Source organism: Poecilia mexicana, unplaced genomic scaffold (genome assembly GCF_051168715.1).
Source record: "Poecilia mexicana isolate PSO_F unplaced genomic scaffold, ASM5116871v1 scaffold_15, whole genome shotgun sequence".
Taxonomy (NCBI): Eukaryota; Metazoa; Chordata; class Actinopteri; order Cyprinodontiformes; family Poeciliidae; genus Poecilia; species Poecilia mexicana.
In genome coordinates, this window is record NW_028263384.1 from 6,828,009 (window position 1) to 6,843,423 (window position 15,415).

Below are 15,415 nucleotides of genomic sequence, written 5' to 3' on the forward strand. Positions count from 1 at the left end.
CAGAGTTGGGGTCAATTAGTGGACCCATCTGGTCAGAATATCAGCCTCCTCTACAGACACAAGAAGGCTAAGTAACAAGAAGTCTTTGTCCAGAGTTTAAAGGAGACCGTCTCTGTACAGAACACTGACCAGAGGTCAGCAGTCATTCTGAACAACTTGTTGTGAAGTGATAGTCAAATAAAAGTTGTACCTTTCTTCAGCAGGACAGCAGTAGCATCATAGCCATCGTCTAGTTCAGTGTTAGTAGCAGCTCCATTACTTAAACCAGATGGATTCTTCTTCTGTCTCTCAAGGAAACGAACAATGTAGCAGTTCAACCTGCAACAGGAAGTCGGGTCACCTTCATGTACTCTGTGGACCTGCAACATGTCTCCTTGTTTATCTCTACGATCAGATTAGGTGGATGCGTTGGGTGTTTTAGCTTTCACTTATTTACTTTGGTTATACATAGCGTTGAGAAAAACAGTCTGCTCCTAGTTTTTTCTATGTTTGTCATACCTAAGAGTTCCAGATCATCACACTAATTACAATGCAAATTGAACAAATGCTAGTAGGTGCAAAGTGTCAGAATGGAAAGTTCTACAAAAAGCAGTGAGAGCAGCAGAGAAAATGATTTTTACTTTATTTCATCGACAAAAATGACTTTTTAGTTGGCTGGCCGGATGCTGCAGGAAATACTGCAGCATCCAGTGAAGAACCACCAGGTTCTGTGACAATTTCGCCCCACATTGAATACACACCAATCCTCAACTTCTGTAAACCCTACATGTTCTGCTCCGTCCACACACAAAATAATAGTCAGGAGTTAGTTTCTAATGAGGTTGCTAAGCTACAGCTCATTGTAGAGCTAAGTGGTGTAATGCTACCAACCCAATTGGCAGAAGCTGAAGACATCACCTTGTACTTGTACTTGTGGTATGTATTTCCAACAGTTTACGTGTAACAAATATACAAAAAAATAACTCATGATGGGAGCAAACAGTTTTTCATGCATCTGTATTGGGGATGTAGTTATAGAAACATGTTCACTGTTACTGATGGGGGTCATGATGCCCAAACCTTTGGTTTTGATTTTCACTAAATATACAGAATGGATGTGATGAGGAGGAAAAATAAAGTTTCTTAAAACGAGTGGTTGAGTCTTAAACTTACTTCATGATCAAAATATAGACGAAATACATCAGAATCAGTGTCAGCGCTTCCCACCTAAAGATTAAAAATATCAGTCAACCGTGTTTTACCCTGGTTAGCAAAACAAAAAGTTGGAATTCTACCAAATTTGTGGTAAATAATCGAAGCTCCATGACTTACCAAACCACCTTCTCGTCATATATAAACTTTTGCATGAAAGAGAGACAAGAAGCAAAGCATTACACGTGATGTGGACTCTGGTTTTCTGATCATAAAGGAAAGCTATCACTGATGTGATTTATGAGATTTGATAGTAATATTTTCCTATCCAACAAACTGGTTCTTTGGCAGAGAATACCATCAGCACTTACCACTATAAGGGCAGAGATAGACAGTGTGTAGTAGCAAGAGTCTCTGAGCAGAGGCCAGCGGGACAGACGGATGGTCTGAGACACAGTGACAGGAGGATTATGATTAAATACTGTGGTGACACAAAAGCTCCACATATAGATGTTTTTTTTTTCCCTCAGTGAACGACTCCAACTAGTGGACAAATTAATTTCAGGAGTTAAAACAGATAAATAATCAAATCCAGATCATCATGCGGCTAAGACGTTTCTGTCACCTAATTTATGAAGAACGTTGCAGCGTCAACAGTGCACGAAAGCTATGCATAGCTCTCTCTCTGTGTGTGTTTTGTCTTGTACCTGCAAAGCGAATATGCCACACACTCCAATAATGCAGAGAATGTTGAAGACAGCAGAGCCCACAATTGTGCCCACGCCAACGTCGCCTTTGGTGATGAACACTCCTGCACGACAGAACAAAAGGCTGTGTATGTGTCAGAGAGATTACAGAGGGCACCTCTGGGACGAAGACGTTTAGGGTCGGTTTAAAGTTCAAAAAGCTACGCACCAATGACTGAAGTGAAGAGTTCAGGAGCTGAGCTGCCAGCTGCCATGAAGGTGGCTCCTGCCACGTCCTCACTCAGCTGAAGACGCTGTTTGGACAGGAGAAGAAGAGAGAGAGAGGATTTTCTCTACAGGAAACAGTGGCGGTCTAGAGATCCTCAGCAGAGGTGCAAGAGTGACCGGCATTGACTTCTTACCTCACAAATCTTCTCTAGTGAGGGGACAAAGTAGTCATCACAGACCAATGCCAGGGCATAAAACATGTAGACTGCCTACAGAGACCAGGATACACAATGAATACACTCACTCCACTGAAGCACCTGCAGAAACACAATCTGTGCTCAACTTCATCTGATTGAAGTGTTTAGCGGTTTGCTAACGGTGCACTACTGCAAACCAGGCATGCACATCTTTTATCATTTGCTTTCGTTTATTTGTTTTTATTATTTATTTATTTATTCATGTTCGAACATGACAGAAGTATGAAATCACACACATAAACAAGGAATGCAAATTTTTGTACTGCATTAATCTTAACACTCTCGAAAAGGAGAAGGAAGAGTAAGAAACTTATGAACTCCTACCTCATAAACTCATACAATATTTTCAGATGGACCCACATTAATAAATCAAATCAAAAATCAAAATAAACAGGTTAATTAATTTTCCATGTTATCTGGGTTTACATATGTCTAGATATATACACCCATATCTACACACTCATATGTGGGCATGGATACCCACATATCCATACTCACATATACCCATGATTTACACAATAGAGCTAACTCTCACCCATGTTTCCATGTCTCCTTATATTTCCTTTTAAATTGTATTAAATTTGGATTTTGTTTTAACTCCTCATTTAACTTCCATAATTTTACCCCATGAATTGAAATACAAAAGCTCTTCCTTGTTGTGCGTAAACTATGAATCCTTAAGTTTGAGTAAACATTTGAGTTATATCCCCCCTTCTCTTTCAAAAAACATGCTCTGTATGAGCTCAGCTAGCAGCTTATTAGATGCCTTAAACATAATATGTGTAAGATGTTTTGGATAAATGCAGAAGGTAATATTTACATTCCTTCAGGTGAGAAGCTGGGCTCACTCACGTCTCGGGATGAACAGAAGAGGGGGGCGTCTTGCTCAGTGTAATACCTTCACGTTCAGCCTTGCACTATTTATCTGATGTGGCAAACTCGCACAAACTTGTGTTGTGCACCTGCACTCTGTTGTTCCCACAGCAATTTCTCTCGTCAATGCAGGACAAGGTTGGAGGCATCGCATCTGATTGTTGTTGGTCCACAATGACATACCCTGCTATTCCTTTCCCATTATGTATTGATTTATATTTGCTGTCTTTCTTGGTATGCTTTATTGGTTTTTATTTCTTAACTTTGATACTTTGTCGTTCAGTTTTTACACCTGCTGTGACATCAACTGCCCATTTGGGACGTGAATAAATCTGAATCTGGATTTGAATCTGGGACATGACACTTTTGTAGAATTGTTATTAATAAAACAGCCTGAATGTGATGCGTCAGTTTTTGTGCACATTTCTACGACGCACTGTACTTCGTGTTGCTCTGTCGCATAAAATTCCAATACAATCTCTTGAAGTTCGCAGCTGCGAGGACAAAATGTTCCAGGTGTATGAATATTGCAGCCGCCGTAAATATGAGGTGAGCTTCTTCCACTACATTAGCACCTTGTCCACATTCTGCTCCCAGTCAACATGTCATGTAAAACTGAATCCGTCTGGTATTTTCTAAACCTCTGGAGGCCCTGGGTTCTTAAAAAGCAGACGCTTTTTCACCGTGTTGTTCATTTAAATATGGGAATGTGAAACACACTTGGTGCTAATGCAGAATGCTGCAGATGACACTTACACACAGAACATGGAGGCCCACTGCTCCCTCTGTGCGCTCCTGGTTGGTGAAATAATCTCTGGGGAACTCATGGATCGCTGCAACGACACAAGAACAAAAGAGAGAGCCCGAATAAAGCTGAAGTATTCAGGAGTTTTACAGTAAGTAGTTACTGTAGACGTCAGGGAACAGGGACAAACAGTCAACTGGTTGGGAACATTTCAGTGAACAGAAGCATCACAGTGATTTTCAGAGGAAAGATTACAACAGGAAAATGTGTGGAGCCACTTTCACTTTCAGGAAAGGTTAGCGCTGATTTGATCATTTTACTTGTAGATTGTAATTCTAAACAGAGAATAAGAAGAAGGAAGAGAAGGAGAGAGGAAGAAGAAACAGCTGTGGAAGCCGTCATGGCTGGAAAAAAAAAAAAAAAAAAACAGACATCCGACGCAGCAGATGTCCCGCTCCCACATATTTCCCAACAATTCTGACTTCTGCTTCATATCTGATGGTGGTCTTTGGTGGCAAGAGTCCTGAACGGCTGGGTAAGCCTTGCTCACAGAATGACCTCTCTGACGACGACGATAAATAACAATTCATGGTGATGACCTTCAGTAATTTTACAAGTCTGACTTGTTACCTCATCACATATTAAACAAATTAGCTTAGTTTCCATGACAAACAGCTTCAACAAGTGCTGTGTTGTTGCACGTAGTTGTAACAGAGTCTTTCAGCTACCATACACATGGCAACAGCATTAAATCACAAGTTAAAATAAATGAAATGTTTGAAAAACATCTGAATAACCAGACAGAGATTGTATGTAAACTATATAAGTTCAAGATGACTGTATTGATCAATTTAACCTGATAGTTTGTGCTTAAATAATAATAAAAACTTCCATTCAGCCACCTATGACACTCTGTCAAACACACGCAATGCCTATAAAAATATTCACCACTTTGAAAGTTGGTATGTTTTACACCTTGTCCACATGTTACTTTTACAAATCAAGTCTGACCATCAACATCTGGCTTTTTAGAAAAAAAAAAAAAAAGAAAAAAAAAAGGCAAAAACTCTTCAATGTCAAAGAAAAAACAGAGTTCAACAAAATAATGACAATTACATAAAATATTTACCTTAAGAGATTGCGTAAATATTCAACCCCCCCTTCAAATCGACTGACCTAATTCAACAGAGGTCCAGTCAATTGGTGCCAGTAGTCTCACAATAAGTGGAAAGGAGATCAGCTGCATGCAGTAAGAGTGTCTCCAGTAATCGGAGTATAAAGATAGAAGGTCCATTCATTGGTTAATCAGTATTCCTGGCTTACAGCATGAAGAAAAAAAAGAATACTCCAGGCAAATCAGAGAAAAAGGTTATTTAGAAGTAGCAATCAGGCCATAGCTACAAAAACGTCGCTAAGGAAATGAACTTCTCCTGGAGGTCAATTTATGTAGCACATTTCCAACAGAAAGAAACACTTGGGTTTACATATTGAATGTGCCTGTTTTCTTTCTCTGTTTCCCTGTGTGATGAAATGACAACCAGCCTTTATGTTATCACTAACATAATTTGCCCATATTAGAAGAGTAGGCCATGCATAGTAGAGCTGTCGGATGGTAGAAACTGTGGTCTAGCGGCTCCTCTGTGTTCCTCTCAGAGCATGGGAAATGGTAAACACGAACTGAAAATGCAGCTCAAATTTGTCAATATATATTTTTATCACTGATATTTGGGTGGTATGTTGACATAAGCAGGTTCTATCAGTGAAGTGTGTTATTTTTTCAGTTTCAAATTATTTTTCTTTTGAACAAACTTTATGGACACAATTTAGCTCCATTAATTTAATTAATTAATGTGCCATTCGCATGGGGAAAAGTAAGGGTTTGATACAGTTCAAAAGAACTGCAGCTGTTAATTGGCCAGGGATTAATCAATAAATCTGACTGAAAGATGAATTGCTACTTCTCCTCGCCCAGTAGTTTGAGAAATACAAGAATTTAGATCAATGGAAGGAGTGGAAGAGTAACAGCTAAATTCAGTCAACTTTCAAATCTACATGTAAAATATCCGAGTCCCTATGCAGAATGATGTGCAGAGTCTCTGTGCAACAGTAAGTGTTGAGTTTTCATGTGACGACATTCACACTTCTGGAACATTTGCATGCTGTTGCAGAAAGCTCCAGGAACATAAACACTGCAGGGTTTCCCTCGGTGTATTATAAGACTGGCGGGCCACCAGGCTTTACTTGTGCCCCCACCAGGCTAAGAATTGCTTATTTGTTTTAGTTTTAAAAAAAATGTATGCATTTTATAATACAGCATTTAATCTTCCAATAGCACATAATTGTCAAGTGATCTTTTCAAATTTCCTGTCAACTTTAAACATTTTTTAACTCAAAAACATGGCCAACCGCTGGATGAATGACTGCCATAGCACCCAACCACCAGGCTTAGCAAGTTTTCTGGAGGAAACCTTGAACTGGATCTGGACGAGAACTTCATTTATGTCATCAGGTCATAACACCTAACTCCAAGGACGTGTTAGAGGTGTTTGCCGTTGGCTTCCTATACATTAAGAGATGCTCCCAGTTGCGGACACTTTTTCAACAAACCTTTTTATTATGTGACGCGTCCATTCCCGTCTGATATCAGCAGTCAATCACAACAAGCAGAAATGTGCTGCATCTCTGTGTCATCATGTGTGTTTTCCTGTTGAATATGAGCGTGCATCGGAGTAGGCAGTTAAAAATAGCATCAGCCCACTGTCACTGTGTGTGTGTGTTTGGGATTTGCTTGGCTCACTATGCACCAGGAGGCTCTGTGTGCTCTTCCTCCGCTGTGTGTTTGTGAGCTGAGAGTGTGCCCTTGTGTAACGTGAAGGCAACTCGATGCGCAGTGACATTCTCCCTTCCCTGTAGCCGAGAGCTCGTGAGTCAGGCGGCTGGAGCCTCAGCTTGCCCTGTGTGGCCCGAACACAACACGAGGCCGTCTGCTCATCCAAAGTGACAGGAGCACTGAGAGAGAGAGAGAGAGAGAGAGACAGAGAAAGAGAGAGGGAGAGAGGCAAGGCAGAAAGGGGGAAGGTTTGCAGCCTGACATGATGTAGCGCTGCCAAGGAACAAGTGATGAAAGGAAGGAGAGAGAAGAAATGTGAATGGAAAGGAAGACCTTTGACACGCATTTATCTCCTTTATTCACTGAGTCAGGACTCGGCTTGGTATACTCATCTTTTTTTTTATGGCACTCAAGCGCCACATTTAAACCAGCGACGTGATCTATTACTCTGTCTATATGTGCAAAAAGTAAAAGAGTCTGTGCTGTTATTCTGTTTCAATCCCCTGCTGCTGATGGGAATATTTACTAGTTTCTTTCACACCGGTCAACAACTGTTTTAGTTTTCTGCTGTTTGTTTTCTGGGTTTATTATTGCCATTTAGGTCTTGGCCTTTTCTATTTAATTCACTATGGTTATCATAACTAACCATAGTAATGATACTTGATATATAAGTTCATTCCTTTGTGTCTTTCCTATTTTTCATGTTTTATCACCTGTGCATTTTAGTTTGCTCTCTTATGTTTGGGTTAGACTTTTTCCCCTTCTTTGATTTGCAGATCATTTTGTGTCCAAGTTCAACATCTTGTGCATCATCTCTGAACTGAATCAGAAATATCACTTGATAATTATGTGTTATTGAAAGACTGGGAGGTTAATACCTGAGCACCAACTATAAAGCCATAAAAAATGCAAACATTTTAAAAACACTTAAATAAATAAGCAATGCTTAGCCTGGTGGGGGTACAAGTAAAGCCTGGTGGCCCACCAGGCTTAAAATACAATGGGGAAAACCCTGCAAACCATGACAATAATACACAAAACTTACTTAACAGAAGTTATATTTCTTTTTGTTTTTTCACAATGCTAGGTTGGAAGGAGAAGTTTGGAGGTTTTATACAGCAAGTACACATACTTTAAAAAAACTTGTATTAATTTATTAATAGCGTCAACAACAATATACAAACATCTTTCTAAGGGTAAACTCTTTAGCTTCTTCTGTTTATACAATCCGAACATGTTTCAGTGCATGCATACCAAGTGAGACACACTTATTGGTATTTAAACAACACCAGAAATGATGGAGGACATTAACGGCGTCTTCACACTTGATAGTCCATAAACTCGGTTCTATTGAGGACCAAAATCGCTGCATTTGTTACATTTTCAGCTGGTGCGGTTCGCTTTCACACTGCACTGTCAAACAAACCAAACCTGCGGGGGGACATTTATTTTTATTTGTCTTATTTTCAGTATCCCTTTGGCTCTGTTATGGGGTTTTTGCCTTTGGTGTCTGTTAATATTCAGTAAGGTTCAATGTGGCCCAATATTTAAGTTTTATTTATTTATTTTTGGTTTAGTTGAACAACAGTCCAGTGGCAGTAATCTGTTCCAAGCAGACATCTTTTGCCCACACATCTTGTGGAACATGCGGCAGATAAAATATATTATATGCATCACCGTTTCTGGGCTCTATAGACGCTCTCCTGCAGAGCATGAAAACAAAATGACGTGCTGCCATAAAGTGAAGGAGCACTGGAATTATTCGGTAATCCTGCAGTTCAAGACTGGCATTGCTGAAGGATATTCCTAATCTTTTTTGAATTATACACACACACATATATATATATATATATATAAACACCAGAGCAATAGAGGCTCAGATCTACCACACCAGACAAGACCCAAGGTCTAGGTTGTGCAAGGAGGCCTCTGAGACAGTCCAGCACATAACAGCAGGGTGCAAGATGCTGGCAGGGACAGCGTACATGGAACGACACAACCAAGTGGCGGGCATAGTGTACAGGAACATCTGTGCCGAATATGGACTGGAAGCCCCGAGGTCAAAGTGGGGAACACCCCCAAAGGTGGTGGAGAATGACCGAGCTAAGATCCTGTGGGACTTCCAGATCCAGACAGACAAGATGGTAATGGCGAACCAACCAGACATTGTGGTGGTGGATAAAGAACAGAGGAAAACCGTTGTGGTGGATGTAGCAATACCAAGTGACCACAACATCAGGAAAAAGGAGCATGAGAAACTGGAGAAATACCAGGGCCTCAGAGAGGAACTGGAGAAGGCCTGGAAGGTGAAGACCACAGTGGTGCCTGTGGTCATCGGGGCCCTCGGGGCAGTCACCCCCAAACTGGAGCAGTGGCTCAAACAGATCCCAGGAACAACATCAGACATCTCGGTCCAGAAATGTGCAGTTCTAGGCACAGCCAAGATACTGCGCAGAACCCTCAAGCTCCCAGGCCTCTGGTAGAGGACCCGAGCTCAGAGGATGAAAGAGACCACCCGCGGAGGGTGAGAAGGGAATTTTTTTATTTTTTATATATAATTTTTATTCTTAGATGTGTCAAATATTTGACAAGCAAATGACATGTGACATGTATTTTTGCCTCCTGATCATCACAATGACCACACACATCTTTGTGTGTCAGCTTATACCTACTTTTCAGAAGTGTTGCATAGATGCAAAAAAGCAGATCTAGCAATCTGGTTCAGGTTAAGTATATCACATTGTGGGAGCAAAGTCATTTCATTATTCTCCCATAAAGAGGTAAACTGATGCAGCTCTGGCAGCGCGTGAGGCACCAATTGTGTGATTGATGCGCACCATTGGTGGCCTGTTCAATACATCAACTATAAAGCCAGCTTTCAAGAATATCTGCACTCCGCTAGTGAAGTGTACCGCAGAGCAAAGTGCAGCAAAAACGCATACAGTTATTAGTCACAGGTGTATAAAAAGCCCATTAAAATTAAAAACAAGTAATGTTTAGCTTGGGGGGAATTGGAAGGAGGTAAAACCTGGAGGCCCAACAGGCCTGTAATACACTGGGGAAAACTCTAAAGTTGTCTCAACAGCCAAATTAATCTGAATATTTACAATCCTTTTGCAAGGTAAGATATGAACTGAATGAATGTGAATACATCAGCATCAGACATACAGAACAGGACAATAATAGTTTGAATTTCAGACATTTTCATCTTCATTAAAACTATTGGAACTGCTTGTAAAAGACAGTGTGTTGGGTTAGGGACTGTTTTTAAAGACAACAGGTGCTTTGAATCTATAAGAACAGGAAGTGACATTGTGTATTCAATCCCCAAAGCATCTTCATCTTAAAACATCCTGTAGTTCTCTTCAGGGCATTCTGTAACGAGGTCAGTGCTATAAATTGCTGCCTTCGCTTAGTTTCTGTGTGATAACAGTATCAGTGTGAGGAGATGATTTAGCAATTAACACAGTCAGTTCTAAAATCCCTCTGCTGAGCCTGTAAGACAGACCCGAGTGGAGCCTCTCGTTACTCCACAGTCAGCCCCACCTCAATCTACACTGCTACCATCCCCAGTGCTTATATAATACCCCCAGCATTACATAATCATAGTGTGCTCCTAACAGAGACAGAGGTTCACGAAAGGAGAGAGAAAATCCTCAAAATCCTATACATCATTAAAGGGATCTGAGGACATTGCTGTGCTGCAGGAAGCACGACATGTGGCCTTTTTTTCTCCAGAAATGACAAAGCATCTTTTGTGTTGGTGAGATGCACACATCTATCACCGACTTTCTCCCTTGTGATGCTCATAGGTCTTGTCTTTCATTTTCTGCAATCTCTGTACTGAACTGTTGATTTCATTTAATTGTCTATGTTTTGACCTGTACTATTCCTGTTTTAAAGGTCAGTGGGACGTTGAAGAAAATTCATTTGATCGATTCGACAAAAGTTGATATTTCGCAGTGTTTGTGGATGAGTATGAGGCAGCAGTTCCTCCACAAACGTGTTATGAGATTGAAAACCAAAAAAATATTTGATCACAAACAACCCCCAGGAAATAAGAAAACTCATTAACCACATAATATGAAAAAAAGAGAGATGGGGCAAAAAAGCTAAAGGTTTTGCATAAATGACGAAAATAATGATGGATTCAGTTGCCAAAGTGGTGTGAAAAGAGTTTGCCCCCTTCCTGATATTTTTACATTTGTAAAATCACTCAAATGTTACAGAACATCAGAGAGTAATTGAAATATTACACACACACACACACACACACACACACACACACACACACACACGCACACACACACACATCCACATCTGCCCTGTATGAAAAAACTAACTTAACTGTGGTTTATCACACCTGAGCTCACGATCTGTAGCCACACCTGTTCTCAATCAAGACAACTCTTAAATAGCAGCTACCTAACTGAAGTACACCAAAAGATCCTTAAGATATTATGATGAGATCCAAAGAAATTCAAGATCAAATGAGAAAGAAAGTAATTGAGATCAATCAATCTGCTGTACCCATATATAGTTAAAACAAAGATAAGTAAAATAAACAAAGTGAAAAGTGCAGAGGAGCGACTGGAGTTGCTGCTATACACATTCTATTCCAAAAGAAATGTGGAGAACCAATCGTGCCTGAATTAGCTGAAGAATCTGAAGGACATCACATGTCTGTCCTGTGTTCTTCCATCACTGTGTGATTTGGCTCATCCACAAATCAGACTGCAAAGAACAATCAGCTCTGCAGAGCTGGGGGGGCTGACCTTCCCTCCATCCAGGACTTGTACAAGTCTGGGCCATGGTGCCCAAAGTGGGTCCTAGAGGGCCGGCATCCTGCATGTTTTAGTTCTTTCCCTGGTTTAAAGCACCTGGATCAAATGATGGCTCATTAGAAGCCCTAAGAAGAACATTGACATGCTGAAAAGGTTGTTACTACCACCAGGGAGAGAACTAAAACATGCCAGACGCTGGACCTCCAGGACCCACTTTGGGCACCCCTGGTCTAGGGTTTAAAAAAACTCCAACATCCCTGCAGGACCCACATCCTGGAGATATCTTTAATCTATTGCAGACAGTCAGTTGAGCTCAGTATTATATCATTATGATGCCGGCTCTTGTCAATGCAAGTGTTAATACATTTTATGGTTTAAGTATTCATTTTATGTTAATGATTAACACATTAGCAGTCACAGATAAAATAAAAATAAAAGCTTGCTACTGCCACAAGTAGCAAACTTTTAAGTGCACAAGTGCAAAGTGCTGAAGTGCAAAGTTACTGTTGAATTATGTTACTATTATCCCACTTTTTCAGTACCAATGCCAGCAATAACTTATTTATTCCCACAGATATTCCTTAATGCACTCGACGGCCTGTAGATGTTGATGCTTAATCTCTGACACTGTGCCACCCTGAAAACATTATTTAATGCACACATTACGCTCTTTCGTACTTCTGAACTGAGCAGCCAAAGACTGAAACAGTGGGTTGCCCCGCATGTACATGTAAACAGCAGCTAGTCGGAGGGAGAAACATGATGTAAGTTTGAGATTCTCGATCCTGCGGCCTTACGCCTGCTAGTCGTTAACAGTTCAGTGCATAAAAAGGCATGCAGCTACACTCGCTATACACGTACTCCAGCATATGGTTGTATTTATATTCTGCCACAAGTGCTTACAAGTTTGTGGGTGGTATTACCTAACACGTCAGCCATCGTCAGCAGGAAACAAAGGAAGAAAGCAAAAGTATGACGAAAGGCTTACCCCGAGTTCATCTTGGACAACAAGTAACATCGGGGCTGAATAAATACTTCCCTGTGTTCATTAACAGATTAAACTTTGAAAAGAACCAAAGGACTGAAAGAACCGTAGTAATCTGTTCTTTTGCCACGTGTCACAGTTGCTACAGGTTTGTTGGGTTAAATAGGGCTATTGTTCACCGCAAGATGCTCCTGAGATATGTTAAAGGGTTGCATTAAAAATATCATATTGTTTATTATTTACCATTTTTATTTCAAAAGCATGGTTGTATACGAGATATGCAGTTAGAAATGTCTGCATATTTATGACATCTGCTTAACAGTTTTCAGACAACTTGTCTCAAGTGAGCAAAATAATCATGGCAAGAAGGTTCAGATTACATCTGAGTGGATGTGCAGTACTGATAGAAAACAATATCATAGAATTTTTTACATTTACTTTTCCCATAATCTTATAAAAAGACAATGGGCTAATAAAGCTAACGTCAACTGAATTCTGAAAATCTGTGAGCAGAAAAAATAACTATAGTTATGTAGTTATTCTCCCGGAAAGCAGCAAAATACTCAAAAGCATAAAAGGTCAAGACATGACTCGCATAAAATAACAGTCACTGTTTCATAACTTGGATTGGTTTTTACAATCTGGAGCTCTTACGCCACCAACAAGGGAAACAGTATTTAGATAGCAGTCATGTCATCACGTCATTGTGATAACATGACTGAAGGGAAAAGAGAGCAGGAGCACAAGTCAGTCAAATTATGTGAACAAAAGATCAAATATGAGGGAATGAGGTGTTTTCAGATAAGTATGTGGAAACCTGAGGAATATAAATGAGCCCAAAGAGCAAGTTTATGACAGACAGGGAAAAGAAACCGACTGTGTGTGAGTGTGTCTCAGGCTCATGCTAAAGGTTACATGGTAATACTGGCATTTAATCGATGTGTCAGCAAACAGAAAGCAACAAATCTGATTACAACTCAAATTCTACAAGTTCAAATTCAATTCATCCTGTCGTTTCTGTCTCAGGTATGAATCATAGGGTGTTGTTGAACATGATTGGCTATCAAAATACTAAAACTATCAATATCTGACAATGGTATTATAATGACACCCAATATTATAATTAATGTAGCACTGATAACTTAATCTTTAAAGGTAAAGGTAATTTTCTTTATATAGCACATCTTCAGCAACAACTTTATGGTATCAGTGCTCCCAAGACTGATAATATAAAGATCTGTTTGGGCTCCCAAGACGTTCATTTTGCTTGCAGCCTTCACTCCTCCTGGACCAGGACAATGATTGCTTGTGTTGTGTCGTTGACGTTATAGCAATCTCTTGTACCGAGCATGTATGTAGCGACAGTGAAGAAAAAAAACTCCCCTTTGACAGGAAGAAACCGCCATCAGAACCAGAACCTGGCTCAGTATGAGCAGCAATCTGCCAAGACCAACAGGGGATTTAACAAGACAGCGTAGAATGCATGAGAAGAAACAGATAAACTGATGTACGGTTATTTTTGATATTCATGAAAGTAAAAAGCTAACAGCAGGAGAGGGAGAATGATTAGCTGATGGTGGCAATATTTCAGCCCTATGCTCTCCTTCAGGAATAATGCAAACTGGAGGGAAATAGAAGATGAAAGTGATTAAAAAGCGTAAGCCGATGCTAGCATAACTACAGAGACAGCCTAGTCTTAAAAGTAGACAGTGTGTCTGCCTCATGGACTAAAACTGGGAGAGGAGTCTCAGAACTAAAGGATCTGCCTTATATTCTACTTTTTAAAATTTCTTTCTACTGTGGCAGTCACTCAGCATGATCATCAAACCACTGTCTACTGTCAAACATGCTTATCCAGGAGGAGTGAATGCTGCAAGTCAATGGCTTGACATAATCTGCTGGGTTTACTTTAGATAGAAAACTTTTTAAGCAGTACTGAATATTAAACTGAATTTAAGGCACCGTTTGATAACTAAGATAATTTGGAACATACAGGTGCTGGTCATAAAATTAGAATATTGTGATAAAGTTCATTATTTTCCATAATGTCATGATAAAAATTAAATTGTCATATATTTTAGATTCATTGCACACCAACTGAAATATTTCAGGTCTTTTATTGTTTTAATTTTGATGATTTTGGCAAACAGCTCATGAAAACCCAAAATCCCTGTCTCAAAAAATTAGAATATTATGAAAAGGTTCTCTGAACGAGCAATAAAAATAATCATCTGAATCAACAAAGTAACTCTAAACACCTGAAAAAGATTCCTGAGGCCTTTAAAAACTCCCAGCCTGGTTCATTACTCAAAACCGCAGTCATGGGTCAGACTGCTGACCTGACTGCTGTCCAGAAGGCCATCACTGACATCCTCAAGCAAGAGGGTGAGAAACAGAAAGAAATTTCTGAACGAATCGGCTGTTTGCAGAGTGTTATATCAAGGCACCTCAGTGGGAAGTCAGTAGGAAGGAAAAAGTGTGGCAGAAAACGCTGCACAACGAGAAGAGGTGACCGGACCCTGAGGAAGATTGTGGAGAAGGGCCGATTCCAGACCAAATTAAATTTTCATCTCCATAAAACTTTTCAGCAGATGGAAGCATGAAGTGCTCCAAAATCTTCTGATAGCTGCTGCATTGATCCTGCCCTTGATAAAACCCAGTGGACCAACACCAGCAGCTGACATGGCACCCAGACCATCACTGACTGTGGGTACTTGACACTGGACTTCTGGCATTTTGGCATTTCCTTCTCCCCAGTCTTCCTCCAGAGTCTGGCACTTTGATTTCCGAATGACATGCAAAGTTTGCTTTCATCCGAAAAAAGTACTTTGGACCACTGAACAACAGTGGTCCAAAGTGCTGCTTCTCTGTAGCCCAGGTCAGGCGCTTCTGCCGC

General features: G+C 40.2%; 1 protein-coding gene across 1 annotated transcript in view; it reads right to left on the bottom strand.

Moving 5' to 3' along the window:
* Positions 1-15,415, bottom strand: part of LOC106931899 (sodium/potassium/calcium exchanger 3-like) — a 52,522-nt gene that overhangs the window by 11,410 nt on the left and 25,697 nt on the right. Inside the window, exons 3-10 of the mRNA XM_088013014.1 lie at positions 3,932-4,008; positions 2,240-2,314; positions 2,047-2,131; positions 1,839-1,942; positions 1,503-1,577; positions 1,312-1,337; positions 1,153-1,206; positions 191-318 (exon numbers count right to left, since the gene is read on the bottom strand). Of these exons, the coding sequence (XP_087869140.1) occupies positions 191-318; positions 1,153-1,206; positions 1,312-1,337; positions 1,503-1,577; positions 1,839-1,942; positions 2,047-2,131; positions 2,240-2,314; positions 3,932-4,008 (624 nt within the window). The remainder of the gene's footprint in view (positions 1-190; positions 319-1,152; positions 1,207-1,311; positions 1,338-1,502; positions 1,578-1,838; positions 1,943-2,046; positions 2,132-2,239; positions 2,315-3,931; positions 4,009-15,415) is intronic.